Source organism: Perissodus microlepis, chromosome 7, assembly GCF_051167445.1.
Source record: "Perissodus microlepis isolate ML-2025 ecotype Zambia chromosome 7, ASM5116744v1, whole genome shotgun sequence".
In the NCBI taxonomy this organism is placed as follows: Eukaryota; Metazoa; Chordata; class Actinopteri; order Cichliformes; family Cichlidae; genus Perissodus; species Perissodus microlepis.
The window spans coordinates 47741481-47754089 of NC_140467.1; the positions used below are offsets into that span (position 1 = coordinate 47741481).

The 12609-nt window shown below is 42.4% G+C and overlaps 1 protein-coding gene across 1 annotated transcript in view; it reads right to left on the minus strand.

Annotated features, from left to right (window-relative positions):
• loxhd1a (lipoxygenase homology PLAT domains 1a) overlaps nucleotides 1-12609 on the minus strand; it is a 33278-nt gene that overhangs the window by 1433 nt on the left and 19236 nt on the right. The window contains exons 21-38 of the mRNA XM_084935550.1: nucleotides 11912-12045; nucleotides 11506-11657; nucleotides 11293-11397; nucleotides 11081-11209; nucleotides 10814-10981; nucleotides 10545-10726; nucleotides 10282-10398; nucleotides 8391-8553; nucleotides 7989-8143; nucleotides 7647-7856; nucleotides 6790-6916; nucleotides 6463-6671; nucleotides 6140-6325; nucleotides 4690-4817; nucleotides 4460-4577; nucleotides 2867-3044; nucleotides 339-524; nucleotides 56-226 (exon numbers count right to left, since the gene is read on the minus strand). Of these exons, the coding sequence (XP_084791676.1) occupies nucleotides 56-226; nucleotides 339-524; nucleotides 2867-3044; nucleotides 4460-4577; nucleotides 4690-4817; nucleotides 6140-6325; nucleotides 6463-6671; nucleotides 6790-6916; nucleotides 7647-7856; nucleotides 7989-8143; nucleotides 8391-8553; nucleotides 10282-10398; nucleotides 10545-10726; nucleotides 10814-10981; nucleotides 11081-11209; nucleotides 11293-11397; nucleotides 11506-11657; nucleotides 11912-12045 (2818 nt within the window). The remainder of the gene's footprint in view (nucleotides 1-55; nucleotides 227-338; nucleotides 525-2866; nucleotides 3045-4459; nucleotides 4578-4689; nucleotides 4818-6139; nucleotides 6326-6462; nucleotides 6672-6789; nucleotides 6917-7646; nucleotides 7857-7988; nucleotides 8144-8390; nucleotides 8554-10281; nucleotides 10399-10544; nucleotides 10727-10813; nucleotides 10982-11080; nucleotides 11210-11292; nucleotides 11398-11505; nucleotides 11658-11911; nucleotides 12046-12609) is intronic.

Here is a 12609-nt window from a genome sequence, read left to right on the forward strand (position 1 = left end):
TGTTGCACTAAACTACAAGGGGGGATAATTGAATGCTGTGAGGTGCTAGCCTTACTGGTCTTTTCATTGAGGTCCAAGTAGTCATTGTTAGCACAGGCCAGCTCTCTCATTATCTGTCCATCATCATCGTTCTTGGCAAGCCAGCGGTCACAGGGGAAACGAAATGTTTTGTCCATGATCTCGTCCTTCACGTCAATATACTCCAAGTGCCAGCCTGGAGCAATACCTGCATGTAACGAGATGCAAAAAATACCAGTGTGCAGTGCTTTCAAACTTTTCATTCTAAGAACAGTTGAGCTCAGTCTAAGCTGTTCACCGTGCCAGTTAGAGCAGCTGACCTGTGTTATCGTGCCAGACTCGTACTTTGGAGAGGTCTCCCATGCTGAGGATTTCTGGGAAGCGAAACGTGTCCACCTGCTTGCGTTCAAACTTGTTGGACTTGTTGCACTCTTTCAGCGCCAGTGTTCCCGTGTCCCCGTTCTCTCCAAAAATAATGATCCACACATTGGCATCAGTGCCTGCCCCTGAAGAGATGCAGCAGTTTACTATTTAGAAAATAAAAATCCTCGACAATAATAAGGGATTTTTCTTGGTTTGGTTATACTTTTAAATAAACATGGGTGGAACCATGGACAGAACTTTGCTTGGATTTTAGTCTATAAAGTCACAGCTTCCCAGTCACTGAATGCAATTAACTATAATAAAAATGATTTACTGTCACTCGAGCTAGCTCTAATTATATATGTGCAAAGCAATTAAGCTATATCAAAGAGTTGTATGGCAGTAAAAAGGCTGTACAGCAATAGCAAATCACCACCTGAAAAGTAAACTGGGGAGCAGTGAGAGCTGGGTTCTCTGACTCATACAGCGCATCTATAATCCCCCTGTGCTTTATTATTTTATCACAGTCGGTTAGAGCCTGAGTGAAACCTCACTCAGCCTGCAGCATGTTTTCAGTGTCCTTGCTTAAACTCGCTTCTGTAGAGTAGGCAAGAATGTTGATCATTTAACAATCCAGCAGTTGTAATAAGAAATTATCACGCTGGCAATATTTGAGATCTGGATATTTTTAAAGTTACATGTAACATATGTAACTTATGTGACATATATTCTAATGCACACACTTGATCTTCAGTACCTCTTTATAGTATACGTGCATAGGAACAGCTCTGCCTATGTGATGTTGCTTGTGGGTGTGTTTGCATCTATCAGCCTTGCTCATTTTTTCCTCCCAGAGCCTTAGTGGCGGTGTAAGGCTACATGTCAGCTTCCAGTAACTGACAGTGGCAGAGAGCAGCCCTTTGAAGTCGGCTCAGACTTCTTGCCATTCTGATCGTATTGATCAGCAGAGCAACTGAGCTAGATGAAAATACAGGATGAAGAAAAGATGGAGCAGCGGTGTGGAGGGCTTCTGAAGAGGATCTCTTTAATTGCCACGAGGGATTCAGCCATGAATTATTCCACCTTTGCCTTTGCCTAGGAAAACACAAACCCCTGCACAAGGGCAGGCAAAATGAGGCTCTAACTCTGCATTGATCTTTGGGTAGTGACTGAAAACACGGGATGGCAGTCATACAATAATTAGTCTCTTCCAGGCAGCAGCTCATTTGGCTTTGATGGGGAGGGTTTCACAGGATGTTCACAGTATAGAGCCACTCGCAGGTGCTCAAATGCAGAATACTCTCTGGTGTATCCTTTGAAAGTGGTCCGAAAAACAGATGATGAGGATGTGATCCAGGAAACGCTTGACAAATTAAATGTGTCCGCTGACCACAGAGTCCTTCAGGATCCCCCGGGAAGAGCTGGAGGATGTTCCTGATGAAAGAGGATGTCTACTCTGCTCAGTCTCAGCACCCCTGAACCCAGAGAATAAAGGCTGAATGGACAGGGAATGCTCATAGGCCTGTTAAGTATACTTAGAGTGCCCTCACTGACCCCACAGCTCAGACCTCAACATTTCAGTTATTATTTGGTTTTATGTTGACACATTAAGATATGTGCAATCAAAACTTGGTATTGGGACTGTTACAGAAAAAATGTGCTTCATGTTTCTAATCTTACCTATTTGCTTGTGAATAAGTAATAATTTGATATCGTCAAGCCCCTAAACATGTTCAGATCAAACAATATGAATCTTAAAATGGCCACAACAAATATTGGCAACCTGCAACTAGTTTAGAAAACAGTGTCTGAAAGAAGCTTTTATGCTTTTCATTTCTTCTATCCACATATATCTTGTTACAATGATGGGTTCGCATATTAAACACAGACAAATTTCCAAATAATTATCCAGCATATGTGCAAAATCCCTTTCATTAACTCATCACCATCTTCTGTTTGGGATAGATAACCAATCAGAGCAAGCTGACTAAAAGGGCAGGGTATCCTTAAAGAGAGAGACCTAAAACTGGAGGATGAGCTGAAAGGTGGCAACAACACTCAGTATAAGAACTGCACTGAGCAATGTTATGTTTGTTAGTTCTCTGCACTTGAATACAGTATTACACAAAGTTGTCCCTCATATCTTCATATTTTGCTTCCAAAGAGTCAGACTTTCCTGTATTTTAGTGCTTTGAAAAATACTTTTCCTGAATTTATGAAGAGCTTTCAAAGTTTTTCTTTGGACACTGGGCAGTCCAGTCACTATGCTTGACCTGATTATACTTGAAATTTCAGAGGAACATTTTGTTTGTTTGTTTGTTTGTTTGTTTGTTTGTTTGTTTGTTTGTTTGTTTGTTTGTTTGAATCATTTAACATTGATCTATGACTCATTCAAACATGAAAGGACACCTTGAAGATTTCCATGTATGTTTGGACAAGTACTGCATAGTTCGAATGGGACCACAGAGCTGGGTTGAGAACCTACCTGCGACGTCACTTGTCTTGACCAGGACAATGTAGGTAGTGACCTCCACCATCACCTCCTCGTCCACCACAGCTGCCATCTCACAGATCAGTGTCCTCTTGGGTCCATGTGTCCTGGACAGCCACCCTTCATAGGTAAACACAGACACCTCCTCCGTGGTCAGGTTACGCATGATCACCTGAATGCACAGAATTAGCTTATAAATTAGCAAAGCATTTGGAAGATTGCATTATAATTATTAAAGGTAAGATTTAACAGTAATAAATGCTGCTGTGGTGTGATGTATTACAACAGGAGTATAAATATCAACCTGCAGATGAAAGTTCAGGGCATCATCAGTAGTAATGCATTCTCTTATGATTGATATTGCCATTACTTGAACCACAGAACTAGTGTATTGAATGCTGTGTCATATTATGGCTGGATGACTACTGTGTTACCAGCAGGTACGCTAATCCTGCCTCTCTGAAGGTTTCTAGTTTCTAATAACAGGAAAAAACTTCTCTGTTAGGCCAAGAATCAGCCAGACATCCATTAGCTCTCCCTTCTGCGTATTTATCTGGACAGATTACTATGCTGGCAGTCCACCTGGTGCACCATTGTGTCAGTTTCAAGGCGACGACCTGTCCATAAAGGCAGCATGTCTGCTTGTGATGCTGAACACACAAGGCTCTGTTCAGGGTCAAGTCAAGGAGATGTTCACAGCGGCTGAGACTCGGGCACGGATGGACAGGGCTTTGTATTGTTTCTGACTGCTCTGCCGCCCTACAGGCATGGTGCATTTAGTAGAGAAGACATTTGCATAGGAAATGTGTTCTACTTCATCAAAGCCTTTAGCCTGAGACTTCACACTAAATTTGGTGGTGGGAAGTGATATTATCCTCACAGAATCATTTAAAAAAATCTTTCAGTACTGAGACAGTCAATTCCAATATGTTGCACTAGTATTCTGTAAATTGATTTATATATAAGATGAAATGATTTCTCTCTCGAGGCCAAACACGGTGCTCATTTGTAGCGTGTGCGTACTGTAAGAGAGAGCGTGTCCATGATTCAAGCAACAGCGGCACGGAGAATAAAATGGGTCAATATGCTCACTCCAGGAGTTCTGGGCCCTGCTCTGTGTGTGTGTTTGTGTGTGTTGTTGCCTGTGTCTTTGTGTGTGGTTGAATCATTGACCGTTCTCCTGCAGGCAGGGGTAGATGTGTGTGTGTGTGTGTGTGTGTGTGTGTGTATTTGTCTGTGCCATATAATAGATTGAATGATCCTGTGACCTACAGCATGTGGTGCCAGGATAAAAAAAACACAAGCCTGTGAGTGCTTTGTACTATTGATCTTGGAATGAGATAGCGATTACTCTTCTGCTTTTTATGTTGCTGGTTTTATGTTTTATGGTTGAGATCTGCAGTTTCTTCTTTATAACAAATTAGGCCTCGACAAGAACAAAAAATTCTATGCATGATATTACTAAAGAGCTCAATCTGCACACGTTCCCTTTTGCTCTAGCTGTTCCTGGGTTTTTTTCTAAACCCTTTTTACCAAATAAACATCTTCTAAATGACTGCATTGTATCTGTGTGCCTGGTGAGCCGACCTTGTCGAGAAACCAGTCGGGCCGACTGCCTGATCCATCTATCCGGAGTCGCATTTTTCTCAGTGGGGCAACGTCATCGATCTCCATGTTAAAGGTGTCCTCTTGACCTCGCTCAAACCTTTTGTTCACCACCACATAAAAGCACAAAGTTTAGAATCTTGAGTATGAATTGGTCCTCTCTTTATTTTACAGTTAGATATATGAATGAAAATAGAAAACATCGATGCTACCTGTCCTCATTCTTCTGCAGCAGCATCTCCTCTGTGCTGCCGTTGGCCCCAAAAACAGTCATGAAGATCTGGGTGTCTGTTCCCGCATTCTGCACATCTCCGGTTACCACTGTCACCTCATAGATAATCTAACATGGAAAGATTATCAGACATCAAACAACACTATCCTCCCACAAGTACATCTAAAGCTTCACTGGACGAGCACATACGAATTAATTCAGTCATTTTAAGGTTGTAAACAGTGATAAAATAAACACAAATGCAGACATTGATTATTTAATAGCTATGCCATGAAAAGGGAGGTGACAGCCAATATTTTGGTGCTTCCAGTGTAGCAAAAGTTTTGAATATCTGGGCTAAGAATTCCTGTTCTGTGCACCAGTGAAATATAAAGGAGCTAAACCATCGTGTAGATGGATGCTGATGGTTTAGAGTAGTTGTAGGCAACTCCAGGCCTCGAGTGCCGAGTGCAGTGTCCTGCAGGTTTTAGATGTGTCCTTGATCCAACACAGCTGATTTAAATGGCTAAATGACCTCCTCAACATGTCGTGAAGTTCTCCAGAGGCCTGGTAATTAACTAATCATTTAATTCAAGTGTGTGTATACAGGATGAGATCTAACACCTGCAGGACACCGGCACTCAAGGCCTGGAGTTGCCCACCCCAGGTTAGAGTCCAGTTTGGCATACACAAATCCTGATGTTGCTAGGATTTTCACATCTATTACAACTGCTGTCTTCTGTGCGTGTCAACCACCATGATGTCTGGCTGGTTGGCCAGAAGCTGCGCCTGTGTGAAAGTCAAAGTCCCATAGGACCTTCGCCATGTTGCTCCCAACTACCTCTGGAGGTGTCTCCCATCAGGACTTGTGGACTTCTCTATATGCCACACAGATGTTCGTCTACACTATCCTAGCCACTAGGTTTTGTCTCTATGGAGCTAATGCTTAGGTCCTGCTCCTGTGCTGCCGTGATCACCATCTGTGCTGTCCTTTAGGCCAGCTTTCTCTAGACACTGAAAGGATTTCTTAATTTCCACTTCTTCAGTCTGTTGATGGCAGACCCCATGGAGGGCCTTGATCTTCCTCCTGTTCTTTATCACAGTCTCCCTTCAGCTGCCTGAGACACTGTTGTCATGCTGTTGCTTTTCGTTTTATCCTGAATCACGGCTCTGACAGTCACTAATGATAACCCTCCTGCTTAGTAGAGCCTCAGCTTGCAAAAACCTCTGTGCAATGTGAGGTGTTTTCATGTCTTGAAATCAGTGGAAATGATGTCCTCTTGTGGACAGCTTATTATATATTATTATACATGTACTATGGTAAGTTTACTACTTTGTACTTTCTTGATGTAAATTATTCTCTTGTCTTAATTTAACTCAGTAACACCATGATGTATGTATGTTGCCTGCAACATGGCTTTGCTTTCAATAACACGTCTACATTTACAGACCTTATGGGAGATAGAAATGGCTTCTGAGTCCAGCACATTGAATACTCTAGCAGTCAACCCATCTCCTCGATCTTTGGCCAGCCAGCACTTGCAAGCAAATATATATTTGACCCCTTTGGTTGGCACAGCAACACATAGTTCATCAACCAGCCAGCAGCTCTCTGGAGTGGCCCCATCATGGCCGAGCTGCAGGAAGGAGAGAAACAATCACTGCCAGGAACGTGGGTGTATTTTTTTCTGTGTGTTTCAGTGTGTGTGTGTGTGTGTGTCAGAAGCTATGTTAGTGCACAATCTTCAGTGAAACAAATTCACCTGTCACTCACCTCAACCTTTTTGATCTCCCCCACATCTGAACCGTGGGACTCGAAGCTCTCCAGAGAGCCGGCCTCAAAGCCCTTCCTCCCGTCTCGCAGGTCCAACCACAACCTATCTGTCTGGGTGTGATTAGCCCCGATAATGATGACATAAGCCCTGCTGGTGGTGCTCGCATCCCTCTCCAGTCCAGTGTAGATGGTGATGTGATAAGGTATGACTGCATAGAAAGGGCCGAGCAACTATTTATTCATTTGATGCATTCAAGGGATTAACAACAAATACATGAGAGAGCATCAGGTGAACTAGCAGTGCAGAAGACACTTGAGTTTTCTTACTTGGAAGATCAATTTCTTCTTCTTTCTTCTTCTTGTTCTTCTTGTTCATGTTATTGTCGACGCTTTTCTGCATTAGAGCCAAGTTCTTCTTTTCACTGGCCGAGCTCTCTCGAACTCCTTCATAACCCTGAGAAAACAGAACGGACACTTAGTGATGCAGCAGCCATATCTGCAGAGATACAGACCCAAGTCGATGCTAAGCCACTAAATTTTTTATAAAGACTTCAAAAAGGTGCTGAAATTATTTCAGGTGGTGTGCCACGAAAGAACAAAAAATGAATCCTAGTCACTTTGGTGATCAACCTCCATTTACTTTAAAGTGGACCTGTCACACTTTTCCTTGTGTTATGTAACATATACAGCAGGGCTCTGTGTTACAGTGGTAAATGCGCTTATACAGCCAAAGTTTCAAAGAATGAGGTCAGCATATGTGCAAGTAATTCATATGAGCCAAACACTCATGTGGATTTCAAACTTTTCAAATTCATTTATTTTTTACTCTTGGCTCTGTTGTTGGGAGAAGATCTCCCTAATATGGTCTTCTCAGGCACACAGGTCTGGCTGTGAGCACAGAAACCCCACCCAGTTGCTGTTCTCTGTAATTGAGGGGCTGCCAATGAGAATAAAAGGAAGCTAAAATGGCTTTTATTTGGTCTGTAAATGAACTGAAGGGCAGTTATTGTTTTTTTGAGTTCTGACTCATGCAAAGCTATTGTAAAAACATCTAAGAATAAAAATATGGAGCTAGAAGTGAGGACATTACGTTAATTGTGCTCGACTGGTGTAAGAAATAGAAGAAATCAGTATATCAAAACCTCTTTCATGTAAGAAGTAGCACTTTAGATTGTTCATGTTACCTTGACATAAAAGTATCTTTGGATGCGTCTATCCTCTCTCTTATTGGAGAGCCAGCGTTCACATAAGAAGAGGAACACCTCTTCTGTATCAATGTCCAGCACCTCCACCTGATCCAAGTACCAGTCAGGACTCACCATACTGTTATCATGGCGAATTTTTATTTTGAAAATCTGACCGAGGTCTACTGCCTCTATAGTGAACTTATCCACCTGGGAGAAGAGAAACATTCAGGAAATAACATCAATGTTGTGTACTTCTTTTTTGCTCTGTAATCTGGAATATATATATCTACAGTGTAGGAGACAAGAATTAAAAAGGTCACAAAGTTCAAGCTTTCTTACAGATCCTCTTTCAAACTTGTTGCTGTTTGTCTCCGACTTGCTCAGTTTTCTCTCCCCGGTGTCCCCCAGGTCCCCGTAAATGGTGAGGAAGACGTTGGCATCAGTGCCGGCTCCATACACGTCACCTGTCATCACGGAAACTTTGTATGTGTGGGCTGTAGTGGGAGACAGTGATCACAGACAGGCAGGGGATTTTGTGTGAGGCTGCTGCCAGGAAATAGATTGAAAATGAAGCAATTTTCCATCGTAGTTTGATGCTGCTGTCATAACAGAGACTTATTCGGGGGTATAAAGGACCAGAAGGGAAAACTGTCTCCAAACTAATGCTCAGAAGGGCAGATAAAAAGACAGGATGACAAATCGTTTTTGTGTTTCTAATAATGCAGCCAGCAGGTAACATACTCTCCAGAGCGTCTTCCACCTCGACTTCAGTCACTTTCAGGCTTCCATCTCTTGAAAGTTTCTCTGTGATGATGTCAGAGGGCACAAGCTCTCTCACCGTTTCTCCATCGTCCTCTGACTTGGCGAGCCACCGCTCACAGGGAAAGATCACGGTCTCTGAACCCTACAAAGAGACGATTAAATTCTGCGGTTTAATCTGTGTGTTTGTGTCTCGGAGGAGGATCAGCAAACACAATATTTAGACTGGCTGAGCAGCAACCCAATATGTTGAATCACAAATGAAATCACAGTGCTGCTTGACCAGCTAAGAAGACAACATCACCACCTGCTGATTAAAAACAGAACTGTTCCGTTATTAGAAGAAGGGAATCAGAGGATGTGCTCCTGAGTGCTGAAATCAATCTTGTGAATGAGGCTTTCGGGTGTGGCAGCCCAAATACAGCCCTAATAGAGTGTCAGTCCTCTGCGCAGTGAAATGTAACTCTGGGCATTTGATATACGGCTGCACAGTTTTAAAAACTTGAGTGCTGACATTTAATTTATTTTTTATATTTGCACTCAAAAAGCAAATATGGTTCTTTTTATGTATTTAAATGTTTTAGATTCACAATTTACACACAAAACATGCAACAGTTTCATAAGATATGATCACCTGTACTAGGTTGAAGTACCCATAATATACACTCACTGGCTACTTTATTAGGTACACCTTATTGGACCCCTTTTTTTTGCCTCCAGAACTCCCTGAAATAATCATGGTATAGAGTCAGGTGCTGGAAATGTTTCTCAGAGACTTTGGTCAATATAGACATGATAAAATCACACAGTTGCTGCAGATTTGTCAGCTGCACATCCGTGATGCCGAACCCCTAATCCCACCACATCCCAAAGGCCATTTGAGGACATTGGACTCATTGTAATGATCAAGAAAACAGTTTTAGATGATATGATGTGTTATCCTTCAAGAAGCAACCATCAGAAGATGGGTAAACTGTGGTCATAAAGGGGCGGACATGGTCAGCAACAATATTCAGGCAGTCTGTGGTGTTGCTCTGTGGTGCTCAGTTGATACTAAGGAGCCCACATAAAATAGCTCCAACACCTTTATACCACCACTAGGGTCAGACAAGCCAACATTTTTCTAATGATCTATTGTCCAATAATGGTGAGCCTGTGTGAATTGTAACCTCAGTTTGCTGCTCATAGCTGACAGCAGTGGTTCCCAATTGTGCCTTTAAGGTATGCCTTCTGCATATCTTGGTTGCAACAAGTAGCTTTTTGTGTTACTGTTGCCTTTCTAACAGCTGGAAACAGTCTGGCAATTCTCCTCTGACTCCCAGCATCAACAAGACACTTTTGCCAAGTGAATTCACTGCATATTATCTCTTGTCCAGGCCGTCCTCTGTAAACACCAAAAAGGTTAGTGCAGGAAAGCCCCAGTAGATCAGCAGTTTCTGAAATATTCACACCAGTATATCTTGCACCAACAACCATGCTACCTTCAGAGTAATTTAAATCACCTTTCTTCCCTATTTTGATGCTCAGTTTGAATTTCAGCAGTTTACAGTCATGTCTGCATCACTAAATACATTTGGTTGCTGCCATCTGATTGGCTGATTAGATATTTACTTTAGCAAACCAGTTGAATAGACAAACCCAACAAAGTGGCCCTGAGTATATCAAGTAGTTCAAATTACCTTCACCTCTTTCTACAGTACAATGCTACTTGCACACTTTCTGTGCTGTCAGCCATCAGTAATATTAATTCACCAATATATTACTGCAATATTCACCAAAGTTTTCTAAACTGCTATTATCAGCTACTATCATATTTTTTACTTAAGCCAGTAAAACACTTTCCCTCTGTTCATGCATCCTCCACAGACAGTACCTTTCCTTTCCTGAGGAGGCGTCTGATTTCCACTCTGTCCAGATGCCAGCCTGGGTTCACCCCACGGTTGTCATGGCCAATACGAATCTTCTCAATTACATCTCCGACATCTTCTAGCTGCACAGACAACAGAACACTTGGATAAACGGACAACTTTCAGAACTGCAGTTCATTGCTGTAAATGCACAAACACGCTCATGACTTTGCTGTTCTAATCCCCAAAGCAGGATGAATGTATTTATTGCTTCCCTTATTTAACTTACCTCAACAATAAACATGTCCTCAGCTCCTCTCTCAAAGTACATTCTCCTCTCCCTCTTGTTGACACACAGGGACTTCTGCTGGGTGCACACTGCATCTCGGCCGTACAGGATGATGAAGACGTCTGCATCTGTACCGGCTCCAAACACGTCACTTGTGAAGATTTTGATCTCATAAGGAACGACTATAAAATGGAATAATAACCAATTAAGTTTCACTTTTAATACAGTTAGAATATGGTGCACTTTTCTGCAATTTACTGTTGATTTACATGGTGTGTAAAACTCTGTTTGAAGAGGATTAGGGAAAAGCTCCCTGATGATGGCTCCATCATCCTCTCCTCTGTCCAGCCAGCGGCCGCAGGGGAAGTGTAGTTTCTGTCCCAGAGATGGAGCATCAATCTCCACCCAGTCAAGAAACCAGCCTGCTGACCCTCCCCCTTAAACATTAACAGAAAAGACTGTGATCACTTATGTAGATGTTTTCGGAGTATTTCTGCATTATTCTCGGCACAGGCAGCCAGTCGGTCCTAATGTACCATTGTTGTCGTGTCCAATACGCAGCTTTTTCAGGGGTCCGAGGTCCACAGCCTCCACAGTGAACACATCAATCATACCTCGCTCAAACTTGTTCTTATGGGTCTTTGAAGCCTTCAGGTTAATAATTCCTGTGGATACAGAACACAGACTAATTATCATTTTAAACACAGAAAGCAGGCAAAAAGCACAGCATAGTCACTTCCAAAGCTACCTGTGTCATCCTTGGTGCCATACAGGATCATAAAGACGTTAGCGTCTGTTCCTCCGTACTTCTTGTCACCAGTTTTTATCCTCAGTGTGTATGTTGTTGACATGGCTGCAGGAAGAAGTAACCACATTTAATAATCTTTGTGTTATATTTCTCAGAAAAACTCTGACATCGGTCAGACACTTCTTTCTTCGTACGCAGTAACGTTGCTCTCACCTTTCTGTTCCAAACCAAGAGTAGCTTCAGAGTCATCTTCGTCATCATCATCTCCCTTCTTCATGAACGCCTCATCCACAGGAACAAGCTCTCTGGCAAGCTGTCCGTCATCCTCATCGACAGCCAGCCACCGTTTGCAAGGAAAAAAGTACCTAAAATATATATGCCAGGATACATAATTTTTCCATGTCAAAAAATTTGTTTAAAATATTTCCGACTCCCACTTCACACCACACAGTGGTGCTCTACCACACACGCAGAGGCTCTGTCTGCTATGTAGGATGGGGATTTTTGTGAACCCTTTGTGTTTCTGAATTTGTGTCTAGTATGACTCAGCAAAGTGCAAATTTGCTTTCTCCATTAAGGGGTCCGTTAAACATATAAAATCAATGTGCTGGTGACATACGTGGTGTCATCTTTGTTGTCCACAATCTCCACTCTGTCCAAAAACCAGCCGGCGCTGGCCTGGCTGTTGTCATGGCGGATCCTCAGCTTCTTCAGGGTCCCCAGGTCGACTGCAGAGATGTCGAAAACGTCCTCCTACGTCGCCCGCCAACAAGCCCAGTGACAAAGGGTCAAGAAATGTCACAGGTTAGCGGACCATGAGAACCTCATCACTTATTCATCTGATCTTTGTTTAACCCAGAAGGCTACCGAGGCCAAACATTTGTTTGATGAGAGACTTTGCCAGGAAAACAGTATCAATTACAGCAATCTTGACAATGCCAGTGGATTAAACACATCCATGACAGCATTATAAAAACATCAACATGAGATTTAGCATTTTAATAAGGCTGATTTTTAGGCCTTGGTCAGGTCGGGCTGCCTGTTTTCCCCATATACAAAGTCTCTGCAAAGCCAATGCAATATCCTTCATGGACAGACATGGTAGTGATATCCATATTCTCCTTTAACTCTTTACAAAATGTCAATACATGAGCCAGTGCGATTCAGTTTTATTTATATAACACTAAGTCACAATAACAGTCACCTCAAGGCTCTTTAAATTGTAAGGTAGAGATCCTATAACAATACAAAGAAAATCCAAACAAACAGATGATCCCCTATGAGCACTTGGCAACAGTGGGAATGAAAAACTCTCTT